We start from the raw sequence: 20,557 nt of genomic DNA on the forward strand, positions 1-20,557 counted from the left end.
ATCTGCACATAGACAAGCAGCTAAGACAACAATGTTTTCCCCTATAATATCCAGGGAAAGTTTTAGAAGGTCTGAATAGATTGGACTCCTATTAGCTGGAGGGTGACTTGTGAAGTATCATAGCAAGAATCTATTTGTAATTCATTAATATAATTACATAATTCAATTCGTATTCAGAGTTCTCCAAAATTTCCTAGTTCAAGTCCTTAGACTATTCATCTGGACCCCAAAACCCACACAGCAAGAATACAAGGATGTATGTGAAGAAATTTTGCTACTTACCATGATTTTTATTTTCAACCATTCCCTTACAACAGGGGTAAGGAAACTGTTCTGAAGGAAATTAAAGCAGAACTACCAGTCACTTAATTACAAGAACTTTTTTTTTTTTTAAAAGGAAAGTCAAATTATTGAGAGAACAGTAACAATCTCTCAGAAGGGTGCCCTAAAATTATTTCACCCAAGCCACTCCCACACACCAGGTCCTTTTCTCCCCCTCCTACTTCCCCATCCACCCTTTATATTTTGAGTAGCTAACTGAAGAACAACCAGAATTGTTACTGTTCAGACTTGCATAATTGAGCTTAGAAAAAGATTCAACATGGAATTTTCTAGCATGCCTATGAACCACTAAAAAAAGCAGAAGGCTTTAGCTAACAAGTCACTTCTGGATTTTGAAAGTTTCAACCTTAGCAGACAAGCTACAATAAAAATACAGCATTCTGGAAAACAAGCATTAAGTTAAAAAAAAAAAAGCAGTGAAGGGAGAATACACGGTGTTAGAGTTAAAATGTAGGCAGGAGGGAATAAGAAAAGGAATTGAAGTTAGAATCTTAGAATTTGAAGTTAGAATCCTAGAATTAAGATTAAAAGCAAAATAGGTGGAAAAGCCAACAATAGTATGGGTCAGTTATGGTACTGAATTATAGACTATATTCAGACCTAATCTAACATCACATTTAGGGATCAGATAGCTGTTACCAAACAGTACAGAAACAGGCTCTAGAAAAGAAACAAATGTTATTGTGCCCACCTCCCTGAAAAATAAAGGGTCTATTTGGGAAGTATGCATGCATACAAGCCTCCTATGAGTTCATAGCATTCTGTTTATGTAATGAAAAATAGGATTTGCTGATACAGGAGTCACATAGATCTAAAATTGACATTTTATGTAAGAGACCAGCCAATAAAAGACAAACACTGAAGTCTCCTTGATCAGTAATACAAGAACTTCTACGGCTTGGTGCTTTCACCAAGATAGCCCAATACCTTTGTTAGAGGTTATTGATATTGTGCTTCTGAACCATTACTGAAATACCATCAAGCTGCTGGCTCCCACTGGGATACTGACCTAGCCACGTCTTCCTTGTTTTGAAGGCAGAAACCAATCACAAATTGGTACGTACAGCTGTAGGCTAGTAAAACCCTAACATTTCCATTAGGGAATGGAAGGGATTCCTTTGAAGCCAACAATTTGTAGCTTTTCTTGACACACAAAAATGGTTATAGCATAATTTAACTCTTACGAGAATTTTGACTTGTGTGCTAATTATCCTCAGGTTCAAGTCTTCCAACCAAATATACATGTCAGTCTTTGATGTGCTTACCTCCACACAGAAGCATGTTGTCACCTCATCAGGTAATCACTTCCACCATGCCAGGATATAGGAAGGTCTAAATACCAGCTAGCACAGTATATATTAGCTCTTGTAATCCCTGTTCGCATGACCAGATCTAACATGATTTCTGAGAAGTATTTTTATCACATAAGGCTACTGCTGCCTGGTATCATCACCATGTCGGGCCCTTTTGTTAGAAACCTCCAAGAACAGTGGCTCATCCAATATTCATACACAAGCTTAGCCCAAGGTTAGATTCTGCTTTAGAGGCTACAGCCCAGTACTACTCAGGCCAGGAAACATTCTAAACCAAATTAAAAAAAAAAATACCAACAAGAAAAATAAGCGATTTCCCTAAGCATTTCCATGGCTTGCATAAGGACGTCAATTACCATAGCTTGTCTTCTAAATTAATGATTCACAGTGATGGATTATTCATGCAAGTCAGCCAGCTGAACATTATACTTTGACTCTGGGGAGAAAGTATAACATGTCTTAATTAACTCTGTTTTGTATAAGCTAGAAGACAGTCAGAAACATTTTTCATTAATGTAGTCAACCAGGTAAAATGTAAGGAAATAAAACGAGTGGCAGTTGAACAAAAAGTCTCCAGTACTCCCCATAATTCACAACTGAAGTGAACTGGATAGAGCACGTTGCTTCAACTAAGCTCTGTAAAGTAGTTCCAAAGTGCTGTTTAGTTGAACAAACAGACTCCAGATTTACTCCATTTAAGCATGAAAGATGGGAATTTCATGTTAATGGTGTCTGCTGTACACACAGCCTTGCAGAACTTCAAGGATGAAACAATTTGTTTCAGAAGGGTATCAAGTATTTTCGCACCATTGAACAAGATTCCACTCAACAATGAGTTTTTCCTACAAGTGAATGATGCATCATCACCTTTAACATTTTCTAAATGAATGCTGTATTCTAATGACCTCCTTGAACACACATAACATTATCCAGTATCATGAATAGGCTTATGTAACAGATCAGGACAGTGCAAAGCACCTGCAATTCAAACAATACCTAGGTCTTACAACTCTTAACTTGCAGACAGCATTATTCAACTGCTGAAAGACTCACAAATTAAAAATGGAAAGTCTAAGAACAAATGGTATCATTTGTCATAAAGTAACATGAATGATCTAGTATCTCAAGATCTATTGCAAGATGATCTAGGAAGGCAAAGACAACCATGCCTGATGAGTCATGGCCACCTAGTTGCTTACCCAGCTTATGTATAACACATGAAGGTTGTTAAAAGTATTAAACCCATCCTAATTGACCTATACCTTTTTAAAGCTAATACCCAGATGCCTGACAATCATTATTGGATTTTACTTTGAGAAAAGCCTGGTTTCATTTTATGCTGGAGAAATACAGGTTAAGTATAGATTAAGTTACTTGTTTTCAGATCTTAGTAGCAGACAAAGGAGTTTCTTCTTCTTTAGAACTAGGCTATCAATTGTAATAAGTAATTAAATAATAACTCATGGATAGGATAGTTACAAGATTATTTCAATTAATAAGAAACTCATTTAGGAAGGGATGGTAAATATCAATTCAATTCATTTCTACCAACACTGACATGACATACAGTGGGAACACAAACAACACATACATCTTCCTCTTCAGGGCTTTCACTGCAGGTAAAGATGATAACATCTTAGATAGACTTAGCTCCTTGCAACATTCTTGTGTGCAGATTTGAACTTATATTGATTGCTTTTCCTTTTGAATAGGAAAATATGATAGAGTTCTTGTTGGGAAATATGTTCTTATCACATCAAGAATTTATTTTTGTTGTGAGCTTGTCCTCTCAAAGCTAGTTGGTATTTTGCTGTCACTTCATATATGAAGATGTGGTATTAGTCCCTATCAAACCTGTAAATGATGTCATAATATTGTATGTACATTTTCCTCCCTTCACACGTGAAAAGTTACCAATGGCATTTTGATTCATGCATTTCATCCCCTCAAAATAATCTACTTAGAGTCAATTTGTTTGACTCAATCTCCTGGATAACCTCTGTGTCTGCCCTGCTGCTCTGTATCCTCCATAATACATCTCTGCTTGCTTGTTTTTCTGATACTTGTTTTTCTTCTCAGTATCTCCTCATAAAGCTAGTATTCTGCTTCCTTTAGTATTTCAACACATGCACTACAGGGAGAGCAGATGGAAATTGCCAGCTACAGATGATGCTGAGTAGCTTCTGTGCAAGTGGAGACTCCAAACGTTTCCGAATCCACATGTTATTTGTGCTACCACGACATTTTCTGTGCCTCGGAGACGTTGTGGAGGACTAATCAAAGGCTCTCCTACAGGAGACTGAGCACAAGCACAGTTACAGCATGCAGTGGCCACACCGGTGACAGAAATGAGGAGCTGCATGCAGACATGAATGGCACCTGACTTCAGAGCCTGTCCCCAGGAGGAAGAACAAGCACAGCCACAGCTGCAAAGCACCACGAGCTTTGTTTTGGACTGCTTATTCCTTCAGACATCATTCTTCTGTTAGGAGTGTTACCTCATGCCTCACTGAATTTCCAATAGGTATTTAGGGATGCTCTTTACACACCTGTCAGTTGAGGGGCAGGGGGAGTATGTAGAGAAGTTATTCATCTGTCACTCTCCTGTTTCTGACTAAAACACATTTTAAAACACTTTTTCCAGACAAAGTTCATCGGGAGTTATATTTCAAAGACTATTATTTGCTGTTTGGACTGGTAGCAAACAAATTCCTCCTGTTTACTCTGAAAGAAAACCAGTTAACATTACTGCAGGATGCAAGCAAGATCACAGCAGTGAAAGACCAAAGCAGCGCTGAGCAAAGCTCTGCATCTCCTGTTTATATCGTAATTGCAAGATGGGTTGGTTGTTCTTTTAGAACTGCCTTCACAGATTCTCATGCACAACCGTCCTGTTATTCTTAACTCAACTGGGATACCTCCAGTAATAAGTTCTCTGGATAGAGAGAAATGGGGGAACAGAATGAATTCTGCACTGCCAGGGAGCCACGGGACAACTTGCTGAAACAAGATCTCATTTTTCACATCAAACCATGGAATGAGAGGCATATTAAGCATTAAACTAAAAGGCTATTCTGTGATCTTTGACTCAAATGTCAGCTTTGACAAATATTATCTGAATCTTTATTTTAGAAGCACAAAATCAGTTTTTTTTTTTTTTTAAACTTTACAGGCAGCAGCTGTTTTTATTACAGCAAAGTTATTAGGAATACTTCAGTAGAGGCTTATAGTCACCATATGTAAGTGCACATGCTTTTAGAGGCAAAACAGAATTACTACAGTGTTTTAAAAGTCCATATCCAGTCTAATAAGATACTGGTTTATTCCTTTTTAATACTTGTAAGAATCATTAGACATCTTTTGACTCCCACTAATGACTTTGGTTTTGGCAGACATTACTATTTCCTCCTCCTGCTTTCTGAATAAATCTGAAACTAACAAGTCAATAAACTGATATATTTACAGTAAAAATAACTCTGCTTTCTTATCTTCCTCCCACTTCTCATATTTCTTTTTGCAGATGAAAAGGATACAATTCACCTGCAGGCTTACACGTACTCAACTCTGTGGGTAGAGACCCAGGCATCTTTCCTTTACATCAAGAGGATCTCAAGTCGAAGACTCGGCATTACAGTAGCTGTTTGTGTTGTCAGAAGTTTAAATATCTTTAAGTTGTTTAGAAACTAGAGCAAATACCTTTTTTTTTTTTTTGAAATAGATATCTGAGAAAGAAAACATGAGTTGCTTCAGTGAACTTAAATTGCTATGTGAAGTACCCAATCATTAAATGCTCCAAGAACTGCTTTAATTTAAATGTACAAAGAAAAGCATTCCAAAAGGGCAATTTTAGTGTGCCAATTAAGGAGATGTCTTAAATCTTTAAACCTATTTTCTTTCTAGCGATAACTTATATAACTGATATGTACACAGGAAAAACTGGGGCAGTAAACGCTACCTCAGACAGAAATTGCAGTTGCTGAAAAATGGCATTTTGCTCTATTGTCAAGGCAGGACGCAGTCTCCAGTGGCTCAGTGATCATGAGGAATTCAGACAGGCTGTCTTTAGGAGAGTACCCATGCTCCTAACACTACCCTGGCATGCCAAGGTCAGTTAAAAATAGCATTTAAAAGTCTGTAAGTCTTTAGCTTACTCCAAACTTCTGCAGGAGAGCCAAGGGCTGGACTGGCATCTGTGCTTTAGAAGTCCTGGATGCAAAATGCAACTGGTGAGCAAGAGTCTGGGCATATTTTACTGCAAAGGCAATTAAAGTACTTGCTGCAGTGTCTGAGCAAAATTCAGAGAATTCAGTGAGAATTCCTGAAGTAAGACAGTCTTAAATACGTTGTTAGAAGAAGTTAGAAAGCAATTGATAGCTCTCCCTTCCCACACAAGAAAAAATAAGCCTATTACATAGAGTATATGAAAGCAGATGAGCACAGGAACTGAAGTCCTTCCAAGGCTTAGAGGGATCACTGTGAGCTAACCAGCACTCCTGTTTGCTTAGTTCAGAAATCCCACTACACACACAGCGCAGTTACAATTTTGACAGGAGATCTTCCCAGGAGCCAGCTGTCCATTAGACCCATCAAGTCATCGTGAGTTTAAATTTCTCAGACATACACAGCACATTAGATACACTTTACATTATTAAGTGATTATTAGTGCAGATGCAATGGTAATGCTGAAGAGCTGCAGGGTTGAAGCACAACCAGATAAACAGAAAGATGCCCTCTGATTAAGAGGCTAGTGATTTGGTTATATCTGAGCACAGCCACATTGCTCAACTTTCTCCTCCTGGCAGGAATATTACTTACTATTAATTCTTCCAGGAAGAATAGTCTCAAGATTTAAGAAAATGTTCCTAAAAAATCATCATAATATTTAAACACTAAGCTAAACCAAAAATCCTCTACAACACAGAAGGTCAAATCTTATTAACCTAAAAGCAAGGCACATATTTAACTCATTAGCTTGTATCAACATAAAATTTTCCTCTTTTTACATCTCATAGCTACAAGCTGCTTTGCAATGACTCTGAAAGACCAAAAGGGATGTGGATAACTCGCGCAGCTTTTATCACATTAGCCACACTCTGCAGTTTTCATAATCATTAGCTTTGAAGTATATTAAACAAAGCAGAATGTGACCTTAGAGTTGATATTTTAATCACACCCCATAAAAACAACTCCTTATCAAACATTTCAGGCCACCAAACGAGATGCTGTTCAGAATTACTCAAGACGTGAAGAGGCAGTAGAGAACACCACTACTGCCCTGCCAGGGAAGCCAGGCAGTGACCTCCCTACCAGGAAGGGTTGTTTTTTTAGGGACAAGTCACTAGACAGCTCACAATTTGGGCTTAGTTGAAGAAATAACAAGCAACAGCACACATGAGATTAATATGAGAAATGAAAGCTTACTAAGGCAATGTAGCATAGCTCCATTTATTAACAGAATGCATAGATTATCTCTAAATTTATATTTAGTGTAGTCTGATTACCAAAATTCCACTAACCTTCTGACATCCAGTTCAGAAGACTAACAGTATTCAAGACACAAATTAAACCCAAGAATTTTAAAGATGTTTCCAAATTTAAATTAACTACTCTGTTCTTAAGTGCACATGAGCAAAAATAGTTATCGCTAATCACAGTTGACTACGTAGATGTCTTTCCCTACCATCTGTCCATTACACTGCCATGTAACCATTAATACCCACAGTATCAACGATACACAGCTATATATACAAATAGAGGGAACTAGGCATTCATTTTTAAAAATATGTTTACATTTTGATTTGTAAGATTATTTTAATAACAGAATGATGGAGATGACAACAACCTAAATACAGAGCATAGAACAAATGCATCTTGCATCTATTCACATTCAGCCTCTGTTTTACAAAGGCACAATAAGTCTTGCCTGCTCAGAACATGGTTTGCCAGAAATTATTTTAAGAGGTACTCAACCACATCAAATGTGTCTTCATAGAAGATGAGCAACAAAATAAATTTGAGTTTGAGGAAAAAAAAGTTAGGTACAGTAGATGAAAAATAATCTAAAGACCTAGAAGTAGCTAGAACTTGATGTGAGGAATCCTAACCTTATTAAGCTTCAGATAAGCATATGACATTTATCCTGTAGATGCAGGTGTCATCTGAGCAATTACAGCAGTGTAGTAAGTGTAGCAGCGTAGGTGGTCAGACACACTCCTAGAACCCTGTCAGACTGTGTGCATGCCTTCTTATAGAAGAAGAGAGGTTACAAGAGACAGATCTTAAAATTAAGCACCAGAAGCTCACCACAGCCTCACACTGCAGTAGGAACCAAGTCACATAACAGGTACATTAATCCCGGGGCAGTTTTGGAAGCAGCTTGATTGAGATGCACTGCTGTAGCCAGAGGGTTCAGACACAGAGTACTGTACGGTTTTAAAAAGAAGTAAGAAGACAAGTGACAACTTCAGGAATACCTTCACATACACATGACCAAACCATTCATGGGAAGTAGCTAACAGTGTAACAGAATTAAAAGAAATTTAGAAGCCCAAAATCAGCATGAGAGCATTAACACCTAGGATGGGCAGTCTTGCAGGGTCAGTACAAACTCTGCAGCTTGTGTATAAAACGAACAGCAAACTTAGCCTCACCACAAACCTGCACCCTGTACTGCCTCATAATTGCCCTGTGCAGTCCTGTAGAGCATCCATAGCTTGAAGTACAAAGCCAATCATCCCTCCTTTCTCCCTCACCTTACTGAGGGTCACTCCTCACCAAGCTTAGAGTTACAACTGTACTGAAAAACACAAAAGACATAAAAATAGCCAAGAATGAAACCGGTCTAAAACCTCAGTGCTGAAAAAGAAAAAGAGCATCATAAAGTATCATCAGATAGGATATAGTATATCCTATAAATAATATACATTAGATAGGATATTTCAGGTGTTAGCAGGACTGCAACTTTGTAGCTTTAAAGCATGCTAGTTTCACTGAGAAGTGAAAGCACCCCAGACAGACGCATGCTATGACATTTTGGCAAGTCTCCCTCCCCTAAGCAGGGCAGCATCACCTCCTCCTGGGCTGAGGCACTGACTGCATCAGAAACGGTGAGACGAGAAATCAGGAACCGGAGACAGCAGGCGACGAACAGCACACACAAACCGTGGAAGTTCGGAACAATCCTTCACCAGCACGACACGCAAAGCGGCTGACACAGGAGCTGACACACACGGACCCGAGCAAAACAAGGCAGGCTGGCGGCCAGGACAGCGGAGCACCGCCAGCCCGGTGCTGGCTCCCCCGCAGGGAGCTGACAGCGACCAGGAACACGTGTGGGGTGAGCACGGTGCCCTCGGGCAGGTGCCAAAGCCTCTCCCCTTCGCATCCCAGCGTTACAAGAGGTCGGAGCCCGGCTCGGTGGGCACCGAGCTCCCCCTCCCCACCCGCGGGTTGGCGCCGGGACCTGGAGCTCTGCTCACAGCAGCTCGCGCCACGCAGAATTGTTAAAAAGTTACACGGCAACGCACCAAAAACGCGGATACCAACCCAAAACGGAGCCGCACTGCCCAGACCAGAGCTCGTTGTTAACTCTGACACCTTCCGAGCCCCTCAGCGCCCCCGAGCTGGGCAGAGCCCCTCAGGGGGCACCATGAGGGCAGCAGCGGGGGCTCCCCTCAGCGCCCCCACCCCACGCTAACCCCGCAGCGGCCGCTCCCGGGCGGCTCCCCCCCACCGCCCTCAGCCCCACAGGAGCCCCCTCAGCCCAACCCCACTTCAGGGGGCACTCACCAGCCCGCCGCCCTGCCCGCCCGCTGGGTACCGGCGCGAGCCCGCCCAGCAGCACCGCCCCTCACCCGCCGCCCGCGCCCTGCCGCGGGCACTGCCGCTGCCGCCGCCTCCCGCACCGGGTTATGCCCAGCGCCCCGCCCCGCCCCGCCCCGCCCCTCGCTCCCATTCGCCGCCTCCTCCTCCTCCTCGCGCCCTCCCTCCGCCCGCGCGGCATTGTGGGGCGGGTGGTTGAGGCCGGCGGACTACAACTCCCAGGGGGCCCCGCAGCCGCCCCGGTAGTTCCGGGCAACGCCTGCTGGGCGCTCACCGCGGCGGGCGCTTCCTCCTTGCGGGCGCTTCCGGCGGCGGCGGTGAAGCCCCCCCGGGGAGCTCCGTGGGCCCGGCGGGGCGGGGGGCGCCCGAGGTACGGGGCTGAGGCCGGGGCTGTCCCCTGCGGCGGGCTGAGCCTGGGGTGGGAATGAGAGAAGCAGGGCGGGCGGGTGGGGGTCACTAGGGCGTTTGCGTAGGGCCTGGATCTGCCCGCGGGGCTGCGCCGCGCAAGGAGCGTAAGGCTGCTTCCAGAATCGGGGGGTGGCGGAGGGCTGAGGGAAGGCGGCGGGCGCGGCTCGGGCCTGGCCGGGCGGGGAGAGGCCGGGGGGGACTCGCGGCGGCTCGGGGGGGATTTGGGGGGTCCTGCCCGGCCCCTCGGGCTCCCAGCCCGGCCTCCTGCCCCCAGCAGCGCTGTCTGGAGGTGAGGGGCGCTGGTAGGGCCGTCCCGGGCCCTTCCCTGGGGTGGAAGCAGTGGGCGGCCCTTCAGGGACGGGCGGCGGCGCTCTGTGGGGACCGCCCGTTAGTGGGGGCTTGGTGGGGGGGTCCTGACCTGAGGCTGGGCCAGGTAGGGATATGGGGACCCCTGTGGGAGGGGTGGGCTGCTCCCTGGGCTTTGTGTGCTCGTTGGGGGGTGGTGGTGTGTGTGGGGGATGGTGTCATATCTCCTAGTGCCTGGTGGAGTAACGCAGCCACTGTGCTGGCTTTGCTTTTGGATTCCTAAGGAAGAGGAAAACAACTTGAAAAAGAAAACAAGAAAACACTGTTGTGGTTATATGCACGCAGAGCGCTGTCCCCTTTCACTTGTGCTGTGTTACAGCTCTCAGTGGGTGACTACTGAAACTGGGGCCTGATCCAGGTGCTGTAGCTTCTCTGGTAGGCACACAAAACCAGCACTTATGTATTAGAGCAGACTAAACAACTCCCAGCCTGAAGTTCACAATGTGAATTAATTGTCAGCCTGATCTCAGTGTGGGCTCGAATTGTTTTGGAGTTGATGTGAGCCTAAAAATAGGCATCTTGTGTTTGCTGTGGTTCGTGTGACGTGAATTAGTCACACAAATTGCCCTCACAATAATAAAATGCATAAGCAGTTATGCGTTGTCTGAGTGAACCCGACCGTTAGTGGCTGTGATACACGTGCATGGAGATGTTGGAAGAGTGCATGTCTCTTCTAGCAAGAGGCATTTAAAGGCATTTAAATGTTTTAAAACTCCAGTCGTATCTTCTGATAATATTCCTTTGGCCACCTCTTCAAACTGCCAAGTTTTAGTAGAACAGGGAACTGATGCAGTACAGTGCCTTTTTCTAAGTTTCTCGCCATCTTCACTGGTTAATAAGGGAAACTTAAAGGCACCAAGCTGTGCAAGGGGTAGGTGTATAGTTAAAATAGCACGCTCTGTAATTTTTTCTCTTGTGTAAAATTTGCATCTGTAGTTAGGCAAATATCTAAGCTCCCTTCTGCTGTGCCCATTGGTTTTACACGTAAGGGCCAAGAAGACCTTTGCCCTTAAAATCAAGATAGGCATCATGTTAAGTGCTCTTCTCCAACCTTTCTTCCTGACCTTAAATATGTTGTTCTGGTAACTCAGGGGTCTTGGAGGCTTTTCCTTTAATTCAGTCTTCTTGAATCCTCACCACAAGGAGTGGAACAGAACTTCTTGGCAGTAAGGATAACCTTTCTGTAGCAGGGGCAGAGCTGTGACTTGGTTCTGCCTTATAAGCCAGCCATTGAATTAATTGTTCTGGTAGATTACTGCCTCTTTAGTGCTTTTCTTAAAGAAAGAGCATCTAAAAGTGCTTAAAACTTTCTACATCTGATGTAGATGGAGCCTGGAGAACAGAGCAGAGACAGCACTGGTGGTGCAGGTGGATCTCCTGATGACATAAGTGACCACTGACATCCTGCCAGAGTTTCCATTGTTTTGAAAGTCTTTAAAGGTTGCAGTCATGACACTGCTGTCTTCTCTTGAAATACTCTTCCAGAAGCTAATACTAAACAAATGCCTTTCTTTCATAGATCCCTTGCTTGTCTTCACCCTGGCCAGTGAGCAGAGGTGGGTTTGGGGAAGATTGCTGCGCTCACTGGTTGTTTTCTTACTAGGTAGCTCAGTTCTTCTCCTACTTGATGCTTAGCACTTGACCAAAAAGTCTGTCAGTAACTGACAGGTTAGAGAGAGAGAAGCAAGCTTTCACCTGGGGTACGTAGCATGGTAGCCGTACATTTGGGGAAATCTGATGGTTTTTGCTTTTTTATCCATTTTTGTTGCCAGGAAGTTTATCTTAATGTAGCTTTTTTCCCCTGACATAGTTCAACTGAATGATTTAAAACATCATTGGATGGGAATGGGGAAATAGGTCTGTAACAGAACGCGTCAAAAACTTGATCCTTGTCAGAAAGTGCGAGTCCCCTCCGTGACTGCTGAACACCTGGGGTAGTATTTTGGTGCCTAAATGGTGAAGGTTATAATGTCAGGTTTGTACTGACAGTGAAAGTGTCACAGAAAAACTAGTAGCCAACTCTGTGCTAGTTCTTCTCAGGGAACAGAGCTTGATGTGTTTGATTTTAACACTAAGCAAACAGGACTGTACTAGGTGGCATCTTAGCATTGTTTTCAAGTTGAAATCACCTGTAAATTCACTGTATCTATCCTGTTTATTCTCCCTGATGGTTGATTTCTTCTGATGCAGTGTGAAGCATGACTTCTAATTCCATATGCTGGGGAACAGGCTACATTTGAATCTGTGGGATCACTGTTTAAAAAGAAAAATCAGGCTAACATGCAAATTATATTTGGCAGTCTGTCTCTTCCCATGCTGTGTCTCCTTCTATCTTCTTGTCTCCCCCATCAGAGCAGTTAAATTTGCCAGCTGAATAGCACTTTTCTTGCACCTAATATAAATTTGCCAGGATTTTCTGAGCCACGTGGCTATGCTGTGCTGTTGTAGTGGATCATCTCTTTATGGGATCGTATTCCAGCTTTTTTGAGTGTCTTCAGAGAAAAAACCATTGGCAGGTGGAGCCAGTGTAAATTCCTCTCAAGTAAAGCCACCTGAGATTTTGGTGAGCTGAACTTATGCTTTTAGGAGACGGTGTTGCCATAAAGCCTGGCAGCCAAGCAGATGGCTGCTTTTGATCAGACACCAAAGAAATGCTGAAAGCTCAGAGTTTGCTTCATGATAATGTGTATTAAACCGTGGCTTTAGCCACGCCATCTTGAAGGCTACCAGAATATCTAATAATTCACCTAAATGATAGAGTTGGCTTCTGTCTTCACGGGGATTTGGTCATAATCAGGACCTCTTAGGAAGCATTTGTCATGGGTGCACTGGAGCCCGTACAGTCTCTGTACTGCAAATGTGTTTTGGGGGAAGCCTTTACCCTGCTATTCAGGGCTGACCAAGACTGCAGCACATCCAAGTTACCCCAAAAGGTGTGGAGTCATTCCTAGCTGCAAAGAGAGAGTGGGGCAGTGATAGCAAACGGATGCACCGGGTGGAACGTGGGGTTAGCATGAATCAAAGGAAAGATCCTGGAGTACGGAGCAGCCGGTGTGATTGAGATCCCACGTATATTTTCATACGTTGGCAACAGAAGGATTTCGAGTCTTAACTTTTTTGGTGTGTACACATATTTAAAGCCAGCCCTTGTCTTCAGTCACAGCACTTGTACCCGTTGTGTTAGTACACATCCAGGATTTATTTACTTTGTTTGAAGAGTGTCGGTGCCTGGTAAGGAGGTAGGAGATGGTGCCTGATTGTTTTTATATGGGGTGTTTAACCGCACCATGGATGAGTAACAGTGGCTTATGGCTCTTCAGGAGAAAATGAGTTCTTCACAATAGTCAGCGGTGAGGCTTTCATCATCATAAAAATCTATCATTTCAGTTGGTATTTTATTTTCTTTGTGGATACTGATAACCCATAAAACCGAAGTAATTATATCTAATGGTTATTTTGTCCTTCTTTGCCCTTCTCCTGATGATCAAAAATCTTTTGGGTAGACTAAAGCAACGCTCATTTACCTGTTTTTAAAAACTTTTATGTTGACAGCACAGTGCTTTAGATAAAAAAAAAAAAAAAAAAAAAAAAAAAACCTTGCAGCCAATTAATCTATGAATGCTGTCTTCAGCGACACTTTTTTGTGTAGGATCTTCCTGGAGTGTTTATTTTTACTGAACTTCCAGAAACACAGAAGGAAACTGCAAAACAAGCAGCTTGCCCTCCACCCTGCCCCTTACATGTCACAGTCCTTGGTGCAGGCAGTATGAGTGTAGTAAATAGACAGGGACAGCTTGGGCTTGTGCTGGGGAGACAAACGTGTTCAGATGAGTCCCCCCTGTGAGTTTTGCATGAATTTGGGTAACTCTGGATCGAGTTCTTTAAAGATAATCAACTTTTTAAAAAATAGCAAATATTTGATTGTATTCTTCCAAGTTCTTGAATAAAACAGCTACCGGTAGGTGTTAAAATGGTGAGCCCTGACCTTCTGCAGCTCTACTCATGCTGAGGTTTCTACACAGACCCCTTTTATTTAAAGTCAGGGTAAGCCCTTTTTGTGGCTAAGGGACTCTGCTCGTGTACGTCACGCTGGAAGTTTCAAACACCAAGAGAAATAGAGATGAGATTTTGCAATCTGCAATCCATGTCAGCAGGCCTGTATAAATAGCTGTTGCTTGTTGCTATATTTATGTTTAACTTCGAATAATATTTTCTTAACTGTCGGCTATTTCTGTAATGTGACTGGTTCCTCCCTTGGTTTATCACTTTGGGGTATGTTCATACTGCCCAATCCCACGCTCGGGTGAGGCGGGTGTGATATTTGCAGCCATCCAAGTTCCTCCTTGTGCTTACTGTAGTCAATAACAAATTTCACTTAGCTATAATTACAGCTATACTACTATACACTTGCCCTGGGCAAAAAGTTCATCTGTTTTTCTACTTAAATAGTTCAATGCAGAAGATTTCTAGCAAGTGCAGAACAAAAGGGGGAACATAGCTCGAAGAAGCATCTTAGCATGTTTTGCCCTGTTGATGCTACTGGGAAGTGATATCGATTACTGTTGTAGCTCCTGCTCTTTTCAAAGATTTTATTTTATTAATTTCTCACTAAAGTATCAATAAAATCCAGTACTTGAACATACAAACGCCAGATGTCTAAAGGTTCTTGGGGATGGAAAAACTCCTCTATCACATTAAATACTGAGCAAATCTAAATAAATAATAATAACCATTTTTGTGCATCTTTATTTCTATTTTGGATGTTAAGTCTTTAAGCTCCATTATGTTATACAAAACATTCTCAAAATCTTGACTTGTTGAACAGAAAACACAGACTGTTGGAGAGATTGCTTATGAAGTGCAGGGCTACCTTCCTTTTTTCCACTTAATTCCTGGGTCTGAGCAATGATCACTCTGTGTTGGGTGTATGATGAGCTAGACTGGGTGGAGAGCTTCCAAAAGCTAGGTTCAGTTACTGGAACAATAATTTTCCATTGAGTTAACATAGTCCTGGACACACCCTGAGTGGAAAGATGACTGAAGACTCTTGCTTGTATAAAAACAAAGGCGTAGTATTCACCATTTTTTTTATCATGTATCAAATAAAATTACTTTCAGGAAAATTAATTATGTAAGAACTTGCAGTAAAGATTTTCTGGTAGTATGCTACTATAAAATATTTGCTCACTTAATAAATTAGAATTAAGGCTTTAAAATCGCATGAAGTAGTAATTCTATATTTACTTAAGCTGATGTCATAAAATAATTCGTGCTTTCTGGGCAGGAAATAACGTTCTGTGCTTTTCATTTTTTTAGAAATCGTTAGTCATTCTAACTCATAATTGTTCTTTTGTTTTTTTTTCCCTATGACATAAGGACAATATATTTCAAGTTCTTCAAATATTCCTGCACAACGAGGAAAAAGAAGAAACGTTTCAGTGAATGAGGAGTTTTTTGCTTCTATAGCATTTTTCTTGAGAAGTGGTTCTTTGAATGAGGATGACAATGGAAGAGATGAAGAATGAAGCAGAGACCACTTCTATGGTTTCCATGCCACTCTATGCTGTTATGTACCCTGTCTTTAACGAGGTAAGCTCTCTGCTTTTGCTGTAGAACATAGTAATCCTTTTATATCAGGAAAGCCGATGGCAGTAACAGCCAGCTTAGCTTGATGGGGAGAAATTCTAGTGTTTAACACAGCCTTCTTTCTATGCTTTTCTTACTCTTTCACCCCACTTTCCATGAACACAATTCGAAGCTTGTCACTGGTTGCTAGTTGTCTTGGCCCTGGTCTTGGTCTTTTTTCTTAGCTTTTACAGAGGGTTTTAGCAAAAATGCTATGTAACATTCGATTTTTTTTTCCTTGATGCTGCAGTTCCTTTTCAGATGATTATTTCAGTGTTCTTATTTTCCTTTCATCACTGTAAATGTGCACATAACTTTTTGCGAGGCTTTTTGCGAAGCTATTTCAGCTCTAATGGTCACAGATCCTAGCACAGCATTAGGAACTAGTGCAATCTGTGACAGGAAATAAGGTGCAGTTTAACATGTACCTGTGAGCAGCTTGATGCATGTGTATTTTAACTGCTAATGGCTATAATTTAATTGGGTACTTGTCTTTCTGTAAGTATCAGAGGCTGTCAAGATGTTCTTAAAGTCTTCTGTCAGACTTCTGATGAAGGCTGAATAAAAGCAAAGTATGTCCAGTGACATGTTTGGTTATTTAGGGAGGAAGTCCTTTGTTTGGATCAAACTTCATACTTTGTATCTGTTTCAGTTCTTCTGCTAAGCACCTTTATCATGCTATGTAAGGCAAGGCATGAATACTTTACTTGTTTTGTTCTGATAACGTTCAAATTGCTAATCAGTCTAAACTTTTATTGCAGCTAGAAAGAGTAAATCTATCAGCAGCTCAGACACTGAGAGCGGCCTTTATTAAGGTGAGAAGTTACTTGTATTGAGGAATGGTCATTTAAAAGGTAAACGATATGGTGAAGTTAAAAATAACTGCTTCCTTGTGTCGTCATGTTTGAAGATTGGATCTTCCTTAATCAGTAGCCTTAAATAAAAATGTGTGGATGATCACGTGGACTAAGTTTGAAATGAGTGCACATGTGAGTTGGAATCTGATTAATTAAAGTATATTGAGCAATTTCAAACAAAATCTCACCTTGTGTATGTAGTATAAAAGGTAGCTAAGCAGTGCTTTGCTGTTTCTCCACTTTAAGTGTACCTAGACAGCTACAGCTCACAGTCAGAACTCTTCCAAGTTAAATGTTATTTACAACTCGTGGTAAGGGGCTGTGCTGAATGCGAATAATAGAAACTGAGATATTGGAGGAAATGGTAGTGCTAGCTAAAAACACATGCTCATTCGTACTCAACACAGAATATTTTTTTGATAGCAGCACAGGTACTGTGAATATGTCCAGTGTTAGAATCCAGCTTAGCTTAATTTAGATATGTCATCAGTCAAAAGGAGTTTTCTGTGAAAAGGGAGTTCAAAGATGTTTGAGCATATGTGTTTTGTAAGAGGCACACTTAAAAAAATACCATGTGGAAGATGGGGGAGTTGCACCTGTGAATAAGTGAATTAAATTCTGTTATGTGCAATATCTTTGTTTCAAAGCAAAGTGTGTACAGGAATACAACAATACAAAGAATTTCTTTACAAAATATCTCTTACTCAAATTGAAGGGAGTGGAAGGGTTTATTGGAAAAGTTGCTTATACAAAACTACTTATGAAAAGAAAAATGGAAGAGCAGTTTTCAATGTAATATGCTAATTTTAAACCATTGTACCTCTTAGAATTTTCTAGCAAATTGCTGTGGTATGTGAAGCAAATTACTTGGAAGTCTGCTTTTGTCCTTGCAGTATTATGATTGCATCTTTAAGAATAAATCCTCTCTCAATGCAGGCTGAAAAAGAAAATCCAGGTCTCACGCAGGACATTATTATGAAAATTCTGGAGAAAAAAAGTGTGGATGTAAACTTTACGGAGTCTCTCCTGCGTATGGCTGCTGATGATGTAGAAGGTAATACCAAGTCTCTTACGTTGAATAAGCATTTTCTTAATTACAGTGCCAAATTTCTCTATGCCCATTTTCAGAGGAAGTTTTCTGTTAATAGATTTCTTCTACCATGCTGAATAGTAGGAATAGTTGTCTTTCTGAGTACATCTGTTGGAGGTACATACATGACTAATAAGAGAAAAATAATACTTAGAAGTAGCTCACCTTCTGCAGTTTGCCTCAAATTAAAAGCTGGTGTTGCACTGTCAGAGAAGGGCAGTGTATAGTAGGCTTAAAGTTCTTTTAGTACTGTGTTTAATTAGTGTAACGTGTTCAGCATTTCTTTTAAATAACATCTCCAACTTGCAATTAGAAAGGTTATTGCTGCGCTGTGTTTCTGTTAATGCAGAGTATTTACTGTGGGTTTGTGGTCATGGCTATCTTTTGTGCAGTCAGCCTTCAAATCCTTCATGGCAAGACTGCTGCATTTTGTGAAGCAGTTTTTTTTTTAGCTGCCACAAGGAACTTACTGAAAAATGCCATTATTTTTTCTTCAATATGTTCTTCTTGTTAGAATATATGATTGAAAGACCAGAACCAGAATTCCAAGATCTGAATGAAAAGGCGCGAGCACTTAAACAGATTCTTAGTAAGATTCCAGATGAGATCAATGACAGAGTGAGGTTTCTTCAGACAATCAAGTAAGTGCTGCATTATATATTTTTCTGCAGTTTGAGGGGATCAAACTTTGCATTTATATCTGGATGCTGAAATGCTGTGGGAGATGCTAGCCATAATGTTGCTGTTGGAAAAGAGCTTGACCTGTGGTTATAAATGAGTGAATAGAGTTGAATATTCTTAATGAGAGCCCTGTGTTAATAGACAGAAATTAAAAATAATCAACAAGTTGAGTTGCCATGTTACTTGTCTAGCTCTTTCATCTCAATGGAAGGAATATCAGATAGGATGTAGGGCTGTTGAAAGGGGTTTAAATTCCAGTATTTAAATAGTATAGCTTATTGATATTGCAACTCTTTTCATTGTTAAACAGGGACATCGCGAGTGCAATAAAGGAACTTCTTGACACAGTAAATAATGTCTTCAAGAAATACCAATACCAGAACCGGAGGGTATGTGAAAACTTTTTTATACACCGTTTTTAATAGTAGAAGAGGAAGCCATTTGATCAAAGGATGAATAGGAGAGCATAACTGGTCAATGACATAATGTTTTAACATGATTGTTTGCTAATTCTTAGCATTTTTTTTACGAAGAGGGTGACTTCTCTGCATGTCTTTCTTAAAAATAAGTAAATGCAATGTAAAAAAATATATATACTACCACCCTTAACCTAAAATTCCTATATCTGCATACTGTTTGCTTGTTTTCTTCTGCCTTTAATGTAAAGACCCTCATTGTATCCAGTCTGTGATCTTATAACCTTCTTGGTGTTTTTGTTTTTTTTAGGCACTTGAGCACCAAAAGAAAGAGTTTGTAAAATACTCCAAAAGTTTCAGTGATACTCTGAAAACCTATTTTAAAGATGGAAAGTAAGTATACTTTTGTACTAAATTTATACATAATGAAAAGGTCTTGTTTGCCTAACTAGTTTGGTTACGGAAAATAAGACAAGATTTTTGTTATAAGGGCTGATATGTTGTTCACTTACCCTAAACGTACGGAAAGATACCAGCTCTGTTCAGTCCTGTGTGAAGCAAATGCTGTGCCATGTGTTGTGGGCATAAGCTTTACAGTGCCTTAGGTATTATCAATATTGCAAGAAATCCCAGGTAAGGCTCATGTTCCTTGTAACTTACATCTGTCTGAACTACAGGTTCGTTTACCCAGCTTCCACCAGAAAGGAGCAGCACTAACCAACATAGTCTTGCTTACAGGTGTCACTTCTGAGTTTAAAAACCTCAGTGACCCCACACTTTTTCGTAACAAAGATTACTGAAATAATAGGTATTTGAGGAAAGAGTTGCAAATTCTGAAATTATCAGGGGATAGAGTGAAAGGAACAGGCATTTAATGATTGTTGCTCTACTCCTTTTTGTAGCTAAAACCACAAAACTAAATAGAGAGCCAAAGTCTTTTAAGTTCCTGCCAACAAACATAGTCTTTCTAGAATAAGCTATGCAACTAAGTCTGTTTGCCAGCTGTAAGTTTCAGGTACATCACAATATGGTAAGACATCAGTATGTTTCCAATTTGCCTAGATGCCAATATGTTTAGTTACCCTGATTTAATGCTGTATTTATTGAACAAAGTGTTGAAAAGTGTATCAACTAATATCTTTGTTTTTTCTACCAGGGCAATAAATGTGTTCATAAGTGCCAACCGACTAATTCATCAAACCAACTTGATACTCCAGACCTTCAAAACTGTGGCCTGAAAACTGTATATGTTGAGAGTTGTACTTTTCAATGGTGAATAGGGTACCTTTATATGTAAATTTTAAAGTTGACTGTATAAATTATCAGCCCCTCTTTAGGGGCCTAATGCAGGATTTTGAATGGGATTATTGCCATCTTACACCATATTTTTGTAAAACATTGTAGCTTAATCATAATCTCACAACGAAGATTTTTTGCATCACTTTTTGCTATTATCATTCTTTTCAGAATTATAAGCCAAAAGAATTTACGCCTTAATGTGTCATTATGTAACATTCCTTATAAGAATTGTAAATATTTGGTCTGTTTCTGACATTTTAACTTGAAAGCGGAAAACTGCAAGATTATGTATTTAACAATATTGGTGGCAAATATTCAATAAATAGTTTACATCTGTTA

General features: G+C 40.9%; 2 protein-coding genes across 3 annotated transcripts in view; one reads left to right on the forward strand and one right to left on the reverse strand.

Moving 5' to 3' along the window:
* Positions 1 to 9,529, reverse strand: part of SERPINI1 (serpin family I member 1) — a 46,901-nt gene extending 37,372 nt beyond the window's left edge. Inside the window, exon 1 of one of the 2 annotated variants that reach the window (XM_082766906.1) lies at positions 9,509 to 9,529. The gene's annotated coding sequence lies outside the window, so the exon portion shown is untranslated. Of the gene's footprint in view, positions 1 to 9,443 lie in introns of both variants that reach the window. The other variant, XM_082766905.1, reaches the window with a different exon arrangement.
* Positions 9,530 to 9,706: 177 nt separating this feature from the next.
* Positions 9,707 to 20,557, forward strand: PDCD10 (programmed cell death 10). The gene is made up of 8 exons (XM_082767751.1): positions 9,707 to 9,846; positions 15,627 to 15,839; positions 16,637 to 16,690; positions 17,669 to 17,786; positions 18,337 to 18,463; positions 18,814 to 18,892; positions 19,230 to 19,312; positions 20,076 to 20,557. The coding sequence occupies exons 2-8, from the start codon at positions 15,744 to 15,746 to the stop codon at positions 20,155 to 20,157; spliced, it is 639 nt and encodes a 212-aa protein (XP_082623877.1). The 5' UTR covers positions 9,707 to 9,846; positions 15,627 to 15,743; the 3' UTR covers positions 20,158 to 20,557.

Source organism: Aythya marila (genome assembly GCF_965140915.1).
Source record: "Aythya marila genome assembly, chromosome: 9".
Taxonomy (NCBI): Eukaryota; Metazoa; Chordata; class Aves; order Anseriformes; family Anatidae; genus Aythya; species Aythya marila.